The sequence below is a fragment of the Lissotriton vulgaris genome, chromosome 7 (assembly GCF_964263255.1).
Source record: "Lissotriton vulgaris chromosome 7, aLisVul1.2, whole genome shotgun sequence".
In the NCBI taxonomy this organism is placed as follows: domain Eukaryota; kingdom Metazoa; phylum Chordata; class Amphibia; order Caudata; family Salamandridae; genus Lissotriton; species Lissotriton vulgaris.
Genome location: NC_141695.1, coordinates 335,611,089 through 335,632,874, shown reverse-complemented (window position 1 = coordinate 335,632,874; position 21,786 = coordinate 335,611,089). Strand labels below are relative to the sequence as shown.

The 21,786-nt window shown below is 47.4% G+C and overlaps 1 protein-coding gene across 4 annotated transcripts in view; it reads right to left on the bottom strand.

Annotated features, from left to right (window-relative positions):
• The window catches only part of LOC147701515 (kinesin-like protein KIF18B), a 373,257-nt gene that overhangs the window by 220,107 nt on the left and 131,364 nt on the right, over nucleotides 1-21,786 (bottom strand). For all 4 annotated transcript variants that reach the window (XM_086930193.1, XM_086930194.1, XM_086930195.1 and 1 more), the window contains exons 9-10: nucleotides 2,210-2,325; nucleotides 753-915 (exon numbers count right to left, since the gene is read on the bottom strand). In XM_086930193.1, coding sequence (XP_086786319.1) covers nucleotides 753-915; nucleotides 2,210-2,325 — 279 coding nt within the window. The remainder of the gene's footprint in view (nucleotides 1-752; nucleotides 916-2,209; nucleotides 2,326-21,786) is intronic.

The following is a 21,786-nucleotide window of genomic DNA, read 5'->3' as shown; positions in this document are numbered from 1 at the left end:
TAAACAGGACCAATGAGGCTTAAGCGTGATCTGCGCGAAGAAAGAGGAGGAAGAAGATGGGAAGTCCGGATTTATAGTGGTGATGGACAGAGTGGAAGGACTATGGACTATCATTATACAAAGAGACTCTTGGGAGTTGTTGTTTGATTTGTTGAACATTCCGTCAATGCTTTATGTTTAAAGCATTTTTGGTTATTATTATATATCTTTTCCTAAGCTGCTGTGGAGACTTTATGTTAATAAAGCGAAGGAAGATATAGCATAATCCTCGCCTCCGTGTCCTTAATAGAATTGAAACTTACCGTTACGTAAGCTAGGCAAATTTCAATTCTTTCCTCTATAGTAGTTAAGAACGTCCCCTATGTTACCTCTTTGTGCACGAAATGTTATTATTCACAGACGTTATAGCAGTAGCTGGGGATTCAGTTTCCAGTGTCAGGCTACATATGAAAGTGAAAACCTGCCACTCTTACATTAAGCCTTGACCATTTGAATTCACTACTCCAGTAGAGTCAAGTGTCAAGAGGGTGTATGATGGTTATCCAATTAACGTGCATTAGTACTGATCACCATTTAACACTAGTGGTAAACAACTGTATATTTCCCAATAAAACTGGAATATCCCAAGCCCATAGTACTCATCCTTAATGGCAACCACCTCAAGGCAGAGGACCCAAAAACACCATTTACAAACAAAATATCTGGCGCCTGCAGCACCCGCTGCATTTGCCAAAAGGACAAAGCAATCATACCTGTTCTGCCTTTTTCACATCCACTGTTAACCAGTCAGGCTTCTGGTCACACTTTCGGGCTGATGTTTGAGTGCTAAATTCCCTTACGCAGGTACCTGCTACCTCGTGTGTCACGCCTTCTGCTTCCTGAGTGACTTGTATATCTCGAGAGCACTCGTCAAGACTGAGCAGAGGGGCAGAAAAAACAGACACAATGAATACAAACATAGAATGAGGTCAAAAAAAATGCACAGGATGATCATTTAAACTTCTGAAATAAATTAAAATAATCAGCACTTTATCAGAATATAAGAAAATACAGTAGATCATTTTACCTGCCTACCGCTCCTATGTACATCAGGATAATTACCCTTCATCTCTTTTATCCCAGAAGTAAAGATGGTAATCAATTAAAATGTAAATTAATGTTACACAACAGTGACTAGAGAACGTTCCCCACCCGCCAATAGCAATGCAAAACTGGATATTCACAACCCAAGGCTAATATATAGTAATCCAACTGAAAAGCCCCAGATGCAGACAGGACCAGGTCCCCACATTTGAAAACAAGAAACCAGTCCCCCCTCAGACTAATGAAAAGAAACAAACACAAACTACGTAAACCTGGAACCAGAACGTAATTGCTCTGCAAAGAAACGAAATTCCATACAGTAAAACCTCAAATTGCATCAATAAATGTTTTCACAATAAAGGAATGAAGTTTTGAAAGGGCAAAATACATATATTCGTCCTTCTCTCCATACTGACCGCCACCTCTGCTCAGTGTGACTTTTACAACTAGAAATTGCTGCAGACAGAATGAGAAATAGGTCGGCTCCCTGGCACTGGAGCAGCATTACAGCATACGGTGTTCATTGTTGTTAAACACTTCTAAACCTGCAGCCTCCAAGGATTTCAGCCGAGCTGAGATGTCAGTCCTTGTGTCTAGAGAGTTGACTGTATTGCTTGGTTTTAGAAACAGACCTGCATTTGTAGACTCAGCTGGGTACACACCTACTCGCACAGTGACCAGGTACCTGTATACAGCCATTTCCCGAACCTTTAACAACTTGATTCCGAGAGAGAGGACCCTTTCTAACTTTTGTACCACCACCAATATCCATCATATTTTCTGCATCTGTCCTTTACATGGTCATTATAGATATTACCCAAGAAATCCTCACACTGTCTGAACCAGGTAAACATAGATCCTACCTCTAGGCTTCAAGTCTTATGTACCTGTGCATTACTAGTCTCACCTAAGGGACCCTCACCAATTCCAATATAAATTACTGTTGCCAACCAAATGGTTCTGGGCTGGCAGCATATGCAATACTGCTATTTTTCACAAGGGACTTGAGAGCGTCCAGTTAAGGTATTTCATTTCATGCATTAGCAAGGCATTCAAAAGCTGATTCATAGTGCACTTTAAAATTAAAGGGGAAAATGAGCAGCTGAAAGTGGTTGGTGGTGCTTACCTACAGAGTACTCGCTCCTGAAGGCCTGTCTCCTCTGGCACAATACATGCATGTTCTTCATGGATTTCTACACCAACAAGCTCATAGGTTTGCAGTCTCTGGCGCAGTTCAGCCACCTGAAAACACAAAGACTGTCGGGATCACTCAGTCCAAAACCACAGATACTACAATGAATAGTACAACAAAAACTCAATGATGAGCAGTACCTTTTCTGTAGATTTTGTTTTAAGGGCGAACTGAACTTCTGGGCCTTCCTCTCAGTTGTAAGCTGATGTTTGCTTGTGCAACCCTAATCTACACTGGATAGTCTGAACTCTTTTGTGGAACTGTCATTACCGCTAATCTGTGTAGGGCTGCCTGTACTCCATTTCACCAACATTGAGCAGCAGTTACCCCCAATTCACCAATTTCAGGTTACTAACACTCCTATTTCACACTCTTAATTTAAGGTAAGGTGATACTTTATTGTACAGTTAATTAAAACCATTACAAACTATTGTCAATAAAAACGGTTTCATGTTTCTAGCCATACAAATTTGCTTTAATACTGTGATAAACTGTAACAAAAGCTGCAATTAAAAGGTGCTGAAGCTAAAACTGTTAAGAAACAGGCAGGATATAAGATTGGCCCAAAGCTAAGTCACTTCTATCATACCATTGAAGGGCTTTGCATGGTTGGGCTGACCTGCTTTCCCCTTCAAAATACAGTTGATTATTGTAGTCCATAATCTGCCTGGGTAACAAGAAGTTATACTCCCTGTAAGCTTGTGCTTTGTAGAGATATAGCCCGGTGGGCTCCTGAATGCCAGCTGGGCACTCATTATCAACCGATTTTTTGGGCTTTGAGGATACAAATGTTGCACTGGGTTCCGTCACTGTCCTTCCTGATTTTTGCTAATATGAGAGCCGTTCCTTCTTCATTCAGGTTGTGTTGCTGGCTTCTGCTCTACAGCCAGGCTAATTTGGCTTTTTCTGTTTGTTCTTTCTTTTTGTGAGGACGGGCCTCTGCGACTTCAAGGTATTTTACCAGTCGGCAGCTCAATTGGACTTCGTCACCCGAGAAGCATTACAGGACCGCTAGCCTGCATGACCTTATTAGTTTTTTGTTGAAAAGTGATCTCAGAAGGTTCTGGCGATCTTGTAGCAGATCCTTACAGATGGTAATAAGGTGTAAGATGTTTTCTTTGCCGTTGCCACAAAATGCGGCACTTTGATGACATTGAGGGACTCAGCCAAGGGGCCATGTGGTCTGTAGAAGGCAATAGTCCTAAGTGGAATTTCAGAAACTTCTCTTTTGTTTTTTTTGGTGAAGCTGGTCTGAAGATATATTTGTGGCCTAAGTTTGGTGTAAGACTGTATTGTTAGCCAGGCATATGCTCGCTCCGCCAGTAGGCCCTTGTCCTGCAGGAGAGATTATTTTTTGACGATGTTATTTACTACTTTTCTAAAGCCCGCCAAGGGCCCTTGCAGATCCCTTAGTTGACAGACCCCCAGGTGTTTAATTGCATCCTCCAAGAAAAGCCTTGCGGGGCAGTTTTCTTTACTTTGCAGTTCCTTCCAAAGGAGAGCGTTAAGTGTGTTTGCTTCTCCCCTGCTTATTTTATACCAGCTTTTTAAGTATACTCCTTTACGGGCCAGCTCTTCCTTTGCGAGCCCAAATTCGAGTCTAATCTACGCGGGTGGGGTGTACCTCGCAAACCAAAAATCATACACAGTGCTGTTGTTACTGTGCCATCTACCATTTCAGCGTCCCTTCCTCTCATCACTTCGCTTCCACATGTGATAGATGGAATCAGTTTTGCCTGAATCACCTTCATTAGAGTAAGGAGGCTTGGTCCGGTGATCTTATTTTTTAGGTTCCTTAGAGATACTGCCGTCATTAGTCCTTTTTTTTTGTATTTTCTCGCATTGTGGCTTAAAGCTCCCATTAGAGTCTAGAATGACCCCTAAATATCTATATTTACTTGTAACGTCCAGATTCCTTGAGTCCAGGAACCAGTTGTTCGTTGGTTTCTTTTTACGATTAGTGATGCACATGACTTTAGTTTTTTCTTGATTAATACTGAGTTTGTTTGTTTTGGAATGTTGCAAAGTGATATCCAACAGTCGCTGTAGGCCTATCTGAGTCCAGCTGATCAGCACCAAGTCATCCGCATAAAATAAGTTGGACAACTGTGTGCCCCCTCACTTGGGTGCATGAGAGTTACTTTCATTCAGCAAGGTTGACAATTCAGCCATAAAAAGATTAAATAATGCTGGTGCAAGTATGCATCCTTGTTTTACCCCTGTACTTATAGGGATCTTTCCTGACAAAAATTCACCTGCACCTCGTTTAACCTGAACCCAGGTATTACTGAGCAAAAGAATGAATTGGCTCAACAGGAGCGGGGTAATTTTCATTTTCTTTAGTTTTTGCCACAGCATGTTTCTATTAACATGGTCAAAGGCAGAACTATAGTCAATGTAGCACAGGTATAAAGGTTGTTTTGCCACAAATGCTGAATCAATCAAAAGCGATAGGGCTAGTATATTAGTGGTTGTCCCCATGTTTTTGCGAAAGCCGGTTTGGTTGTGAGGGATTGCTGTTGTATCTTCCACCCTAGATTATAGCTCCTGGAGTAAGAGGCCTGCGTAGTATTTTTCCTCGTTATCAAGTAAGGCTATAAGACAATAGCTTCTTGGGTCGTTCCGGTCTCCTTTTTTGAAAATCGGGGAGATAATTGCTCCCCTCCAGGATCGTGGGATTGTTGAGGTCTGCAAGATTTTTTCAAACATTGGTTTGAAAAAAACAGCCCAGTATTTAAACACGATTGGGGGAATACCATTTGGACCTGGTGCGCCCTCGCGTCTCCCTTTTGAGATTCTTTTACATATCTGTGTGTTCGTAATTGGGAATTTCTCGTTTTGTGCAAGAGCTTCTTTGTATTGTGATATCCACGCTTCAGATGTTTTTGGGGTTGAGTGATTCTTTCCACGATTCATGGGCTTCATTCAGATGTATGCCAAGGAAGGTTATCCAAGCCTCTTCAGTGGCATAGGATTCAATCCCCTAGCTTCGCTCACTGATCAGACTGTTAATCTTTTGCCACAACTGCGCACTATTATTCGTTTTGGCATCGTATAGGAGTTTTCCCCAAAAGGGCTAGTCAGCTTCTTTTTTTAAGTCGCCATATCAGTTTCCTGTTTGTATCTTTTAACTGTCTCAGCACTTGACATGGGGCAGGGTCTGTCCTTACTCTTCGGAGACTATGCTTAATCTAGGACTTTAACTTTTTTAGCTAGGTATCTTTTCTAAAATTGTGATAGTTCTTGTGTTTCAAGGCTTTGGCCATTCAGTCAGTCCTTACGTTTTTTTGTGCTTCGACTTTGTCTGGTAGAGTTTTTGTAAACAACTCCCAACTCTCGATTAAGTCTGTAGTTGCTAATTGTGCCTCTCCTAACGCTTGTGTCGCTCGAGATAAAATACTTTGTGGGTCATTAGTTTTGCACTTTATCCGCCTTTCATTTATTGAATATTCTGAGCCTGAACTGTTGACGGTGGGAGGGCCTAATATTGTTAGAGCCTCGATCATGGTTTCCTGAGGGAGGTGGTCACTGTATTCCATACAGCCAAAGTGGAAATCTCTTGCCCTTTGATACAGTCTGCGAGAGAGGAATGTAAAATCAATTGTAGAGCTAGCTTTAGTGCTGTGAAATGTAGCTGCTTGGGGCAGTCCCCTGAAAATCTGCTGTTGAGTGCCCGGAGGCCCAGCTCTTCTCGTTTTGCCAGGAGTCTCCTGGCTGTTTGAGCTTCTGCCTCACCAAGGTGTTGTCTTGGTGGCTTAGCTCCCAAGCAAAGGGGTGGTTGGTGTTTGAGGCTGAGTTGCTGAGCATATTTAAGTTAAAGTCCCCGCTTATGATCAGGCGGTTTGTTTTCTCAGTTTCTATTAATTTTAGGAGTTCTTCCTTCAGCTCCTGTGCTCCCTTGGTTTTTTCCCAGAGGTGTAGATAGAGGTTTATTAGGACTGTGTCCTCTTTTTTGTTCTGCTCACAAGATGTCAATCGCAGTGTTTGCATTGCATTCGGAGGGGCTAGCTTCTAAGCCGAGGGTACTACTGCAACAATGGAATTTAGTGAGCTGTATGTGGCAAGGCCTCCCTTCTTGTGGCCAAACAATGAGCTCTGTGTAGGCGGCAGAAAGTTCAGATTATAGCCAGACAGTGCTGGTGGAGTATCAGTCTAGGTTTCTTACAGTGTAATGATATCAAATCTTTGCAAGTAGATGTTTAGTTCTGAGTCCGAGAACATGTCTCCTAGGCCGTTGATGTTCCAGGAGCACAGATTAAAGACATTAAGAGTGTTCCCTGCTTTAGCTTTACTTTGTCATTGATTTTTGACTTTGACGTTTAGGGTCCTGGATAGCTAACTCCAATTTTGCAAAGTTGGGTTACAATTGGTAGGTGGTCTCTTATTAGACTGTTCTCGGTGAGCTAAGTTCTCAGGGGTTTTGCTCCGAGCCCCTCTTAATAATGAGTTCGAATTGGGCAGCCCGTTCTCTTTCTTTTGCTGGTTGTCAAGGGTCAGAGGTTCTGGATGTCTTGGTTTTAAAAATAGTTGAAGTTTTATTCCCCACGAGTCGAACTTTGCTTGTTCTTTTAGCAGTCTCTCAGGAAATACTGTTCTAGTTGCTTCTGCTCTTGAGTGTCCCGACAGCTCTATAAATTCTACTGACTCCAGATCACTAGAGGATATATTTTTAAGACTATCAATAGTTTTCAATAGGCGTAATATATTCCCTCTATTTAGAGTATCCATTATGCCCCTGGATTTGTACTCCGGGTGAAAGACTATTGTGGCGGTGCCTATTTGCCCCTTATCTGGTGTTGGGCTATTGTGCACAATAATAGGTTCCTCATTTGCTTTTGCATGCCTTTGTGCGCTCATTTCAATCTTGTGCATTACTTCTAGTCCGGTAGAGCTTGCCGCAATTACCGCCGTTTGAGGGCTCCCTCGAGGGTGTCTTTCTTGCTTTTTATGAGGGGTCAGATAATAGGCTTTCATTCTTGAGGCGGTTTTCTTTCGGCTTTTTTCCTCCCTTCCTGGTTTCCAGTTTCATGTGGATTGTATTCCAATTCTGTGTCATCTCTCAGCTCAGTCAGCCTGTCTTGTGGCAAGTCAGGTGTCACATTCACACTAGTGTTGCCCTTGCCCCAAGCTATTGCTGTTGTATTTTTCTTTTGGTTTCGTCCCTTCCTTTTCGGCTTTCTTCGTTGTTTTCCAGGTTGGAAAAGTTCCAGTGTGGTTTCTTTTTGCAAGTTTTCACCTGATGACACTGTTTATATTTAATGGAGGATGGGTTCCTTCATTTTGCTGACTACTGCTGAGCGTTGTCTTCTTTACATCTGTAATTTCCCTGATCGACTGTAGTTCTTGGGTCGTCTTTGGACTCTCCTGCGTTGACTGAGTTCCTGCTAGCAGCGGAATACTGATTTAGTCTCTCTTCTTGGCAGAACTGACTGATCAGTAGTTTTTTACGACCTCCCTGATATCAGAGAGGAGATTGTCCATTGCCGCTGGAAGTATTACCAGTTTATCCACAATTGTTATGCAGGAACAGTTAGGTTGTATGACTTGGGTCTCTGCTTGAGCCCTTTTAACCAAGTTGTTCAACTCTGCTAACTTACTGTCAATGTTAGCGACAAATATTGACAGGGAATTGCGGACAGAAAGTTGTAGATCCATCTTGTCTGACTGGTATTGTGTGGTGTTTACCGATAATTGCATTGTGTGCAAAAGCGATGTCCAATTGTCTTCTTTTGCTTTCGGTGCTTCCTTCCCAGAGTTTGCATTATTTTCACTGTTGGTCCCTCCTGGCAGTTCCCCCATAGTGGCCGTCGGGTAAGATGCTACCAGTTCTTCCCACTCCTCTGGGGTAAGATACGAGGTTTCAGAATCGTTGACCTGATGGTACAGATGGTATATTAGCTGAAGTGGATGGGCTAGGGGGATCGCTTTCAGTTTGTCTTGAGGCACTTCCTAGCTTGCCTTGCTCCTGTTGTTTCTCAGATTGTTGGTCATTTGTTTGAGATGTATACTGTCCCTGTGCTCTGGCTTCCTGTATAGGTATGGTATTTGATTGCCTCACTTCTTCCATGTCTGTCTGTATTGTGGCTACCCTCCTTCTCAAGTTCTTGCGTCGCCAGCCTGTCCTCTGGCATTGTCAATGTGTCTTTGCAGAGTGCCGGTTCTGTTTGCGTTGATAAGTCTCCATACTGCATGTGTTCGCTATTTTGCGCATCGCCCTGCAAAGTGAGGTACCTGGGCCCCCAGGTTTCTGCTTCCTCTGATCCCTTTTCTGATACCTCTTGTCTCTCAGGGTTTCCGGGCGGTCCTTGTCCGCCCATTGTGAGGTCTAAGGATTCGAAGGATTCTTCGTCTATGTGGAAATTAAGACGTGTGGGGCTCCTCTTCCAATTTTTTGTTAGAGCAAAGTTGGGACTTACGATCGCATCTTTGTCCTCTTTTTTGCTCTCCTTTATGCCTTCGTGCCCGCAGCTATTCGGGTTTATCTTTGGACTTGAGTCTGCCAACTCCTGTCTATGTCCCTGATCCTGCACGGTTTGACTCCATGAGGCCCTCCTTTCTCGTCCCTTGTTCGCTCTTCTTTGCTTGAAAGTGCAGCCTCTTCTGCGTTGTTCCTCCCTTCTCTGAGGTCAGCTGGATCCCTTTCCGACCCGATCTGTGATTCTTGCATCAGGGGAGTTACCTTGCTTGCCTTACTTGGTTGTAGTGAGATTGGCAGATCACTTGTGTTGCGACTATTTAGGCAGAGCGGACGTCTTTAATAAATGAGAACTTTGTATACATTTTAGGTACAAAGGCGGATTTATTCACTGGGAATGCATTTACGGTCCCTCTCGCCTTAATGTATGACGGACATTTGGGGCTTGTAAGCAGAGGGGAAATCGAAGGATGTTCTACCTCCTCGTCTCCGTTCCTTCCCTCGTCTGTGCCCATGTCTTCGTTACTGATCTTCATTAGGTCTTTCTTGAGATTTTTCTTTACTCTCCTCATTCTTTTAGGGGGATTAACGGGAGCCGTATAGTTCCTTGACTTCCTCGACCTCATTACTCATATTTTTTTTCTTTTTTTTCCCCTGTTCTCTTCATTTTCCTTTTCCCTTGTTATTAACCTGCTCAGCGGCTCAGCTATGTACCACTCTATGCCAATTTAGCTGTTTCTGGTGCAGTAGATGGTAGTGGATGATAAAGACAGCGATGATGAGATAAGGTGAGAGGGAGCAGGGGAAATATGAACGCAGGTGTGAGATTGCGAAGGGCCAAGGGTGGTGATTGAGCAAGGACCTCTTGGATGCTATCTCAGCTTACTCTCGCCGCTTTGTCCGCTTGCCGTGGAGCTAGCCTGCCTCTGCTGTTCCCGTTGGAGACCTGTCTGCCGTGGCCATGGTAGAACGGTAGTAGTGGAAGGGCGCTGTGTGCGTTTTGTGCGGGACACTGCTCACACCAATGCAACACCAGCACCAGCTCAACGCGGCATCGACTGAGCACCCTGCCCGCCTGCAACCCTTTGTGCCCCACACTCTCCGCTTAACTTGCCGTGAGAAGTCCCCCCCTCCCCCCTCCCCCTTAAGGACAACTCAGCACCACACAGCGCCTTGAGGAAGTCCCCGGAGCTAGTGCCAGGGGGGGCTACGTGGGCAAGAAACGGCAAATGGCAATTGGTTCCTGCAACCCCAAGGGTTCAGCCGCTCGGCTCGTGCTTCACCCGGGGTTGCTTGCAGAACTTGTGCCTTGTACTTAGGCCTAACCCGGTCAAAATTGGCACTGGGATGGGCTTAACCACGGTGCTGAAAGAGTCTCTGGCTCCTAGCTCCTGCTCCACACACACAGCACTGTACTCAGCAAGGCTTGGCAGGGGCTTCACTCTCCTGGTAGGGGCCGCTGGGCAAGGGCTGCTGTATCCCCCGCGCAGTTCCCAGCCTCCTGCAGTTCCTCAGCCCCCGCGCTGCGGCCTCAAGTGCAGTCTCTGCGATCACCAAGCAATATTCCTACTTCAGTTCACAGGGTTCGCGGTCCGTGAATCACAGTTCACAGGACTCGCGGCTCACCAGCTTACCGCGGCCCCTTCGCACCTCCGCAACACTCCCACACAGATGCGGACCAGTTAAACCTCGTCCTCACTGTGGCACTTCTGATGTGGCACCCCTGCCTGTGTGGCTCGCGGTATCTCAGTTTGTGGGTTTCGGCTATCCCGCTACCGGCTACCTGCTGCGTCAACTCCTGCCCCTGCTGCCTCTGGTGAGCTCGCTCTGCAAAAACCCGGACTGGATCAGACCTCCAATAGTTCTTTGCAGTATGTCGGAGCACTCTTAATTGAGATTTTGAGACTTTCAAGCTGAACATGGCAACTAATCTAAGAAAAGGCATCCTCAAACTGGCAAGTCCAGATAGACTAGAGGAACGTTAATGACAACCTCTTATTTAACTGATGACAGAAACAAGCATTTGCAATGCGGTAGGTCTCACATTTTAGAAAATGTGACCTATTGATATTGCAAACTACAATACCTTTTATTATTGCAGGTGTTTTTTAAACACATAAATAAAAGGTATTGTCATTTACAATGCACTTAGGTAAAAATTTCACAATTGCGAGACCTATTTGCATTGCAAATGCTGGTTATGTATTGGTTCCCATTTCAAGGAGAGAATCGTATTCTGACTTTCGATATATGGCATTTTTTCACTTCCGTTTAATCTCTATGAGCCAAATGTACACATTTTAGGATTAACGATTACCTAATAGCAATTTTCTGAAAATCGCAAACAGGAAATTGAAAAATTCCCAAAGTATGCAACACATGGAGTTTCTTTAGCAATTCCTAGTGTGTCGCAAATCAAACTACTTCATGCATATTAATGAGGTAGGTTGCAGTGTCCCCCCATTAAGAACTTCAGACATCACATGGATGGGGGCTTGCTCGGGTCAGCAAACGACCATTTCTGTGATTGCCTTTTCAATAACGTTTCATTTTTTAAGAGTAGGCAGTGGACCTTTGTACCACTGCCTGCTCTTAAAAAATATTTGTTTTGACATTTACAAAAGTGAAGGGGTCCCATTGGTGTCCGTAAACAATAATGTTTTGCAACCGGATTCAGTTACAAAACATACCCATAACACCCCAATTCGGTATTTGTAAGGGATGAAAAACACGCCTTTTCCAAATACCGAATCACTACACACAAATTGTGATTCTGTTACCGATTTACAATTTGTGTTTTGTACATATGAAAAAACATTACTCAAGTATTGGAACTTTCATAGATTCACATGCCTGAATCATTCCCATTCGTCGAGACGGGAGTCTCGGTATATAAAAAAGCAGTGCTTAGTAGTGTAGCAAACTGAAAAGAGGCCTAGGCCCATTTCCCTTTTGCAACCCATAGCCTTTGTTATGTAAAAAAGGCCCAAACTTTTCCCTGAACCAATCAGAGCTCCTCACCCTTTAGAACACTCCTGAGAGAACCTTCTGCCCCTCAGATTTTTCTACCGCACGTTGTGCTAGGGAGTCTCCTTTGAGCTCTGCTCAAACTCTTTACTTCTACAGTATTTTGACTTGGATTTTTAGGTTTCTACTTCAACCATGTCTGGGAAAGGATTATTTAGAGCTTGTTCAACCTGCTCCAAGAAGAGGTTGTTTACAGATGACCCTCACAAGGACTGCATCTACTGTCTCTATCCAGATCATAAGGCAGCAGATTGTAAGGTACGTCGTACCTTTTCTAATAAGACATTGAAAGATCGTGACGGAAGGCTACTTATCTGGCTTCAGAAAGTCAAAGCCAGGAAGGAAATCCTCTCAAGTGAGAGTGAGGAGGAATCTGTGGCATCTACGAGATCTCAGAAGAGAAGTAGATCTCCTCAGACACATTCCTCAGGGGAAAGACCTGAGAAGGCCCTAAAAAAGACCACCCCAGGGTCTTCAGGGCGCAGTCCCTCAAAATCCCCTTCAGTCTCATCTAAGGGGAAGAAGGGATCTGCTGGTGAGGTGAAAGGAACAAAGGCCACCTCAAATCCACCACAGTCGCCTCAGAAGATCAAGATTACCATCAAACGATCTTCTTCTGCGCCTTCTGAGGAGAAATCAACTCCGTCGACGGGACCATCGACTAAGAAAGGACCATCGACGACGACGAAAGCTCCTCCATCATCAACCAAAAAGGACAAGGCTGGTGAGAAAACAGTGTCGACGATTTCACCGTCGACGGTTTCACAGTCGACGGCGGCGTCGACGATGGCCGGCAGTGTCGACGACGGCAGTGTCGACGAGGACAGCGTTGACGGTTACTACAACGTCGACGGTAGCGTCGACGACGATGACTTGGTCGACGACGGCGATGGGTATCTCGTCGACGATGGAAAAAACACCAGAAAAAAGGTTGGGGCGTGGGAAAAAACCTATTACACCGGAGGTTACATCTCCAAGCAAGGTCTCCCCATTGCTACCGTCTCACTTGCTGGAAGAAGAGATGACCAGTGTCCCATCCGCTTTGTTGAGGGATCTCCAAGGCATGTTGGAGGATTATAGAAAAAGATATCCAGCGACTCCAGTCGCTCCACAGGCCGTAGTCGGCTCTGCGTCAACGCTCGGTTCCAGGGACTCCGATTCGTAGGAGGGAAATTGTGCCGGAACCTACTGTTAGGTCCCCACCACCGACAACACACCACGATACCTCACATGAGGAACAGGAAGATGGTGTAATTGCGGAAACAAGTGCAGAATGGCATGACTATGTCGCCCCATCACCTGCAACTCCTCCGCAGAGACCAGTGGACTCTTCACCGGAGGACATTGGTGGATTTCATAATTTAATGGAGAGAGCCACTAAGAGGTTTGCACTGACCATGACAGAAGAAAAAACAGAATGTTTTCTATATGACTTTAAAGATTCGTATCGGAGATCCGACCGATCTTTGCCTATAGTGTCTCATATCTGGAAGGATCTGGTCATGGAGACGCCAGCGACGGTAACACCAGTTCTGGCCAGACTGGATAAAAAGTATAAAGCACCGGTCGATGCTCCATCTTGCCTTGTGGGTCATCCCAAACCGGATTCTGTTATCATGCAAGCGGCACAACAGAAATCCAGGAACCCATCTGCTCCTATTGCAACACCTCCAGACAAGGAGGGCAGAAGGTTGGATAACGCAGGGAAGCGTTTTTCTTTAATGTCTGCTCTGCTGGTAAGAGCCGCTAATGCCCTGGCTATATTGGGGAGGTATGACAGGCAGATGTGGTGTGACCTGTCTCCATATGTTAACCTGGTGCCAGATCCAGAGAAGCAGGAGGCAAAGAAAATTCTCATGGAAGGAGAGAGGACTTCGGCTGAAGTCATAGACTGCGCTATGGATATAGCGACCACAGCATTTAGATCCTTGGGAGGAGCGGTGGTTCTGCGCAGGCAAGGTTGGCTGCGAGCAACAGCATTTAGACCGGAGGTGCAGAACAAAATCTTAGACCTTCCTTTCAATGGAGAAGAATTATTTGGAAAACATATAGATGACACCCTGGAAAGTATCAAGAAGGATACTGATACCGCATAGTCTCTGGGAACTCTGCAGTACAGGAAAACGAATAGTTTCTTACCTGTCGGTGTAGTTTTGCAGCTTGAAGATCTTTCTGGATTCACTATTCTGTGCATATTCCGCGGTCTTGTGGTTGGGTCCGGATTCGTAGTCTTTTCTTTTTTTTTTTTGTAGCCCTTGTGGGCGTCGGCGTCACACCTCCTCGGGTGCATTTCCGGTGACGTCGGCATGCTTCCTGCAGAAGCTCCCACTCTTGGGCGCCATCTTCGGATTCTTTTTTCCGTGTTTCCTTCTTTTCCGAAGCAATGGCAATGTTCTATTCAGGTGATAATATATTTACCACTTGTCCTTATATTGTGTTACTTCTTCTCCTCCTATCTCCCTTTTTTTTTTTTTTTTTTTTGACCACCTCTTCTCTCTCCAGCCTCATCTTTCTGGCGGAGGTGGGTGGGTTCGCTAGTGAATCCAGAAAGATCTTCAAGCTGCAAAACTACACCGACAGGTAAGAAACTATTCGTTTTGCAGCGTGAATCTTTCTGGATTCACTATGCTGTGCATAGATTTCGTAGCAGTTTCTCATTTCCGTGGTGGCTGGGTGGAAGATGAGCTCTGGTTTCTGAATATATGCTGGAGCACCCTTTGTCCGACTTGTGCTTCCTTGTTCATCTGAACATCCACGCAATAGTGCCTCGTGAATGTGTGCACTGAAGCCCATGTTGCCGCCAGGCATATGTCTTGTATGGGTGTATTGGCCAGGAAGGCTATTGTAGCCCCCTTTTTCCTAGTGGAGTGGGTGCGCGCCCCCTCTGCCAGTTCTTCTCCTGCCCTTTTGTGGCAGAGTTGGATTGTTTGCGCGATCCATCGTGCAATAGTGGTCTTAGTGACTGCTTTGCCCATGTAACGGTTGGCGAACGACACAAAGAACTGCTTCGTTTTCCTGTGTCCTTTTGTCCTTTCCATGTAATGCATGACCGCCCTTCTGGCATCCAGGGTATGCAGAGCTCGCTCTGCGCTAGTGGTTGGTTTTTGGAAAAAACTCGGTATCTGTATGGACTGGTTCATGTGGAACCTGGACACCACCTTCGGCATGAAGTGTGGGTCGGTCCTCATCACCACCCTGTCATTGTGTATTTGTAAGTAGGGCTCCTGTAGCGTTAGCAGCTCGCTCACTCTGCGTAAGGACGTAATTGCAACCAGGAAAGCAGTTTTCATAGTTAGCATCTTCAAAGAGGCCTTGTGAAGCGGCTCGAAGGGCTCCTTCATGAGTTCCGTCAGGACCACGTTTAAGTTCCATGCCGGTGGTGGCACCCGCTTGGGTGGTGCAATCCTTTTTGCTCCTTCAAGGAACCTCTTTACAACTTGTGATGTGAAGAAGCTTCTGTCCATCTCACCCCTTGTGTATGCCACTATAGCCGCCAGGTGAACTCTCAAGGAGGACGAGCTGAGCTTTTTGTCCAGTAAGTGTGTCAGGTACTTCAGCACCGTGGAGTCTTTCTTCATTTTATTGTGAAGTCTCTCCCTCCTGCACCACATCGTGAACCTTTTCCACTTTGCGACATAGCACTTCCTTGTGCTTGGCCTTCGTGCCTCCCGAAGGACCCGGAGGGTGCTCTCTGGCAGTTTCAAATGTGCGAATTCGATGTCCTCAGGAGCCATGCTACTAGGCTCATGCTCTCTGGTTCTGGGTGCAGCACCTCTCCGTTCTGCATGGAGAGCAGGTCCTTTCTCCTGCTGAATCTGTGGGGCGCACACTGCGCCATCTCCATGATCTGCGAGTACCATGTCTGCCTCGCCCACTGCGGCGCGACCAGTATCAGGGTCATGGTGCTCGCCCTGCACTTGCTCAGTACTCTGTGTATCAGTGGTATCGGGGGAAAAGCGTATGCAAATTTCCCGGACCAATCTATCCATAGAGCATTCCCAAGGGACCCTTCTTCGTGTTGTCTGGATGCGAAGCTTCGGCATTTCGCATTCTGGCGTGCTGCAAACAGGTCCACTGATGGTGTTCCCCACCTGTTGAACAGCCTCCTTGTCTCCTGAGCATTGAGCTCCCACTCGTGGGATGCCGAGGTCTGTCTGCTCAGCCAGTCTGCCTGAATGTTCTCCTTCCCTGGTAGGTGTATGGCTAGCAGGTCTATCTGGAGAGGGATGGCCCACCTCCATATCTCCTGCGCCAGCGTCGAAAGCGTTGTTGACTGTGTTCCACCCTGCTTGTTGATGTAGAACATCGCCGTGGTGTTGTCTGTCTGCAGCAACACCCTCTGCCTGTACAGTCTTGTCTGGAAGGCTTTCAGTGCAAGGAAGATTGTCTTCAGTTCTAGGTAATTGATGTGCTTTGTCGCATCTGCTGGCGTCCAAAGACCCCTCACCTTGAGTTCCTCCATCTGAGCGCCCCATCCCTTCAGGGATGCGTCCGTGGTGATGGTCACTGTCGGAGTTGGGAGTGTAAGAGGCTGTCCCCTTGTTAAGTTCTCCAGGGTCCACCATGCCATCTCCTTCTGCACTGCGTGCGTCACCACCACAAGATCCTCCCAACTGCCCGAAGCCTGTGACCATTGTTCCTGCAGCCATTATTGCATGGGTCTCATGTGGAGCCGCACATTCGGCACTAGGTGAATGCATGATGCCATCATCCCCATGATCTTGCTCGCAGTCCTCGCTGTCCGAGCTTGCCCCTTCCGGTATAGGCGAGTTTCCTTGAACAGTGCCCTTGCTCTCTTCTCGCTGGGGAACACTTTGCCCTGTAAGGTGTTGATCTCTGCCCCCTGGAAGATCTTCACTTGCTCCGGCTCCATTGATGATTTCTTCCAATGGACGGAGAACCCCAAGTTTATGAGTGTGCTCGTCACTGTATGTGCATGCTGCTTGCACTTCTGGTACGAGTTTGCTTTCACCAGCCAGTCGTCGAGGTAAGGGTATACGTGTATCCCCTGTCTTCGTAAGTGCGCTGCGACTGCCGCGAGGCACTTCGTAAATACCCTCGGTGCTGATTTCAGTCCGAAGGCCAGCGTTGTGAACTGGTAGTGGTCTCCTCCGATTGCGAACCTGAGCATATGCTTGTGCTTCTCGTTCATCAGTATGTGTAAGTAGGCGTCCTTGAGGTCTATCGTGACCATGAAGTCTCCGACCTGCAACTGCGGCAGCACCTCCTGCAAGGAGGTCATTTTGAACTTTTGTGTTCTTATGAATTTGTTGAGGAACCTCAGGTCTAGGATGGGTCTCATTTTGTCGTCGACCTTTGGTACTAGGAAGTACGTTGAGTATATTCCCTTGTTCCTTTCCCTGAAGGGAACTCTTTCTATGGCCTTTTTTTGTAGAAGTTCTTGCACTTCTTCCTGAAGCCTCGCCAGCTGTTCTTTTGCTGGTGGCTTCCCCCTTGGTTTTCTGTTTGTTGGTTTTCTCTCCAACTCCAAGCAGTATCCGAATTGAATGATGTTTAGGATCCATTTGTCTGATGTTATTTCTCTCCATTCCTGGAGATAGAACTTTAATCTTCCTCCCACTGGTGTCATGTGGTCGTAGGTCATTAGATTGTCCTGACCCCTTCATACGTTGTGCCCCCTGGGATCTTTTCTGTGGTCGGGCACCCGGGGGAGTGTGAAGTCACTTCGAGGTGGGCTGCTGCCCCCCTCTTCTATTCTGGCCACGTCCATTTCTCCCTTGAAAGGACTGACCCCTTGGTTGGTATTGCCAGGACTGCTTCTGGTGACCTTGCTGAGCCTGCGAGTCTGCCTGGTGCGTCTGCTGGCAGGCCTGGTGCGATGTACCTGGCTGGTTTCCACCTCTCCCGCGGGGCCTCCGCGCCGGGGTGCCTCTTCTGTTGCCTCTGAACTGCAATGCCCCCATGGATCTTGCAGTCTCGTTATCTTTTTTGAGTTGGCATAGTTTGTTGTCAACCGTTGCTCCGAAAAGTGTTTCGCCGTTGAACGGTGTGTTCAGGATACTGTGTTGTACCTCGGGTTTGAACCCTGAGATCCTGAGCCAGGCGTGTCTCCTTTCCGTGACACCCATCATCATTAGCCTGCTGGCGGTGTCTGCTCCGTCCAGGGCCGTCTTAAGGCAAGAATTTGCCGCGTTCTTCCCTTCTTCGATCAATTTTTCGCCCTTCTGCCTGGCATCCTGGGGTAGGTCCTTCACCAAGTGCCCCAGCCCCTCCATGATCTGGTACATGTGCCTGTTTAACAGGGCGTTGGAATTAGCCATGCGCCAGTGGGTCGCGGCATTTCGCTCGATCCTTCTCCCCACCAGATCCATCCTCTTGCTCTCCTTATCCGGCGGTGGCCCAGAGGTAGTAGATACGCTCTGCCTCTTCCTAGCTGTGGCCGTGATAATGGAGTCAGCGGAGACCTCCCCTCGAATGTAGGCCGGGTCCTTCGAGGAGTGTTTGTATTTTTTCTCTGTTCTGGGAGTTACCGCCTTGCATGTTGCGGGCTCTTTGAACGCTTCCTTTCCCTGCGCCAAGACGCTCTCGAGCATTGGGAGGAAGTGGAAGTGTTTGTGTTGGGAGCAATGTCTCTAGCAGGAAGTCTGCTTTCTGCTTTTCTTCGTCAAGCTTTAACTTGAATGCAGTCGCGGCAGATTGTATCGCCGAGTTGCATGCCCCGATGTCGTCCGGCGGCGAGGGTCTCGAGGGGTATGAGTCGACCTCCTCCTCCGGGCTCTCGGTGTCGACGTCTAGGTAATCCTCCTCACGTGGGTCAGAGGTGACCGACTCGGCGGCCACTCTACTGCCCTCTTCGTCCTCGTAGCTGTAATCCTCGTAGGGATTTTCTTCAGCTTCCCGGTCGTCGACCATCTCGTCGCTAGGCACATGGTCGTCGACATGTTCCTCTTCCTCCTCGACCAGATCTAGCACGGCGTGCTTGGTCTTGTGTGGGATCGTGAAGGCACTCATCTCGGCGGCGACCTCTTTTCTCCGCTGCAAGTGGCTTGCCATCTCGGCTGGGCCTGCTCGTGGTCGCGGACGGCAGATGTCGCTGCGTCGGCGCCTTCGGGCTCTTGGCCTCGTGCTTTCGAGACTCAGAGTCTCTCGTGTTCTTGTGGGACGTCGAGTCTCCTACCTTATCAGGTGTCTTCTTGTAATCGGTCTCTACGACGGCAGCGTTGTCCTCCTCCTCTGAGGACATCCCCAGCTCGTACAGCGATGGCGTCGGGGATTTTCCTCCGAGGGCGGCGTGTGCTACCCTCTGTCTCTTCCTCACACGGAGGGTCTTCTGGGCGATGACGGCGCAGGCGTTACAGTCCTTGCTTCTGTGTTCTACCAGTAGGCAGAGGTTGCAAACCGGGTGCTGGTCTTTCTGTGCGTACTTGTGTCTGCAGTTAGGGCAGAACTTGAACGGCGTGTTGTCCATCCTCGTGCGTTCAGGCCTCCCTGAGCGCGTGGACGTCGACGATCTTTCCTCTTCGTCAATGTTTTGTGAAGTCTTCTCTAGTCTTCTTCCAATATCTCCTCCAACTTCCACTCTTTTCAGTACTTTCTCCAAAAATGTCTGGAGCCCAACGGGAACGATCCAGACCCGACCGCGGAAAAAAGAATCTGAAGATGGCGCCCAAGAGTGGGAGCTTCCGCAGGAAGCATGCCGACGTCACCGGAAATGCACCCGAGGAGGTGTGACGCCGACGCCCACAAGGGCTACAAAAAAAAAAAAAAAAAAAAAAAAAAAAAAGAAAAGACTACGAATCCGGACCCAACCACAAGACCGCGGAATATGCACAGCATAGTGAATCCAGAAAGATTCACGCTGCAAACCCCTTTTTCGTGGCTCCAGGGGTAGAGGACAGTCCTCGTATAGAGGAGGATACCAACAGGGGAGATATTCGTCTTCTTATCAGTCCTCATCACAGCTGTACCGTCAGCAATATAACCAGCGTCAGTCAGGAGGATACACAAAATCATCTCCTAGGGGACGTGGTGGCTGAGGAAAGGACAACACCCGTAGGCAATGACAACCTCCATCTTCCGGCTCGGTCAGATGCTCCCCTGGGTGGAAAGATTGCTCACTATCTACACAATTGGCGGAAAATAACAACGGACCAATGGGTCCTCAAAATAGTTCAATTCGGTCATACCCTAGAATTTATTCAGACACCCCCTTGTACGCCACCGATGCAGAAGAGAGCCAATCATCTGCATCAACTCCGGCAGGAGATTCGGACAATGCTCCAAAATGGAGCAATAGAACCGGTACCGAAATCCCAGGAAAACAGGGGGTTTTACTACCGTTTTTTTCTTATCAAGAAAAACAAGCTCCAGTGGCGCCCCATCCTGGATCTCAGATCCTTAAACACCTATCTCAAGAAACAATCTTTCAGGATGGTATCTCTACAGGACATCCTTCCGTTGTTAAACCCAGGGTATCATATGACCACATTGGACCTACAAGACGCGTATTTCTACGTGCCGATGCATCCTGCACACAGGCAGTACCTTCGGTTCTGGGTAGCCGGAAGATATTACCAATTCAAGGTACTGCCATTCGGCTTGAAGTCAGCGCCAATGGTTTTCACGAAATGCCTGGCTCCAGTGGTGGCTGTGTTGAGGAAGCAAATACATCAAATATTTCCTTACCTCGACGACTGGTTAGTCAAAGCAACATCAAAGACACAAGCCAAAGCGTCAACACAAGCTTGCATAGACTTATTCACCCATTTAGGATTGACTTTAAACGAGAGAAAGTGGAACCTCCACCCAGCAAGAGTGATTACATTTCTGGGAGCAATATTGGACACGGAATGCAAAAAAGCGTTTCCTTCCTAGGAAAGACAACTGAGGATTGTGTCCCTCTTTCAAGACTTGATAAGAAGAAAGTCTCTTTCAGTCACCAGGTACAAATCCTTGCTGGGCACAATGTCCTCTTGTATTCCACTGGTACCTTGCTGCAGGCTAAGGATGAGACCATGGCAGGAACAGAGCGATCTCCAATGGCGTGAGGCGGAGGGATCCTTCGACGATATAATAAGGGTGACACCAGTGATGCGACAGGCAGCAGAGTGGTGGACGCAAAAGGCAAATGTGTCTCAAGGACTGTCGTTTCTAGCAAGTGCAGCTCCGCTAGTAGTAACAACGGATGCATCATTGGAAGGATGGGGAGCTTTCCTTCAGGACCTTCAGGTCAGCGGCCGTTGGCAAGCAGAGGAGCAGCAATTACATATAAATCTGCTGGAGCTCAGGGCGATCCGCTTGGCATTACTGGCTTTTCTGCCAAGGATAAAAGGTGCGCCGGTGTTAGTAAGAACAGACAACACCACGGCGATGCATTATGTAAACAAGCAAGGGGGAACAAGATCTCTCTCCCCGTCTCAGGAAGCCCAGGAGATTTGGGAATGGGCTATTCAGCAGGAAATATAATTGATAGCAGAACACCTCCCGGGGGATCAAAACATCAAAGCGGACACTCTCAGCAGGCTAAAATCGTCCTGCCACGAATAGGAGCTAAACCAGGAAATCCTGGACAGCGTCTTTCGGAGATGGGGAAAACCGTCGGTGGACGTCTTCACTACAAGGGAAAACAGAAAATGCCAGTACTTCGCAAGCTGGCTTCCCCAGAGGGGATCTTGGGGGAATGCGTTTTCCATGGCATGGTCCGGCATCTTTGCCAACGGTTTTCCTCCAATTCCTCTTCTCCCCCGCGTACTGGTGAAGATCAAGAAAGAGCCGTGCAGACTGATCCTAGTAGCCCCGTGGTGGCCCAGACAACACTGGTTCACTGAACTGCTGCTACAGTCGGAGGACCATCCAATTTGGTTGCGCATGATTCCATCGCTTCTGACAATGTCCAAGGGGCAGGTGCGCCATCCGGACTCGAAATCCTTGCGATTAGCAGCTTTTCTCCTGAACACTGAGAGTTTAGTCATCTGAGCATCTCACAAGAATGTAAGGACATCCTGTCCAAGGCCAGAGCGGAGAGTACCAACAGAACTTACAGGATGAAATGGAAGAGGTCTTGCTCTACACAGACACGGTCGCTCCAGACGCTGCCTCCCGCTCTGCC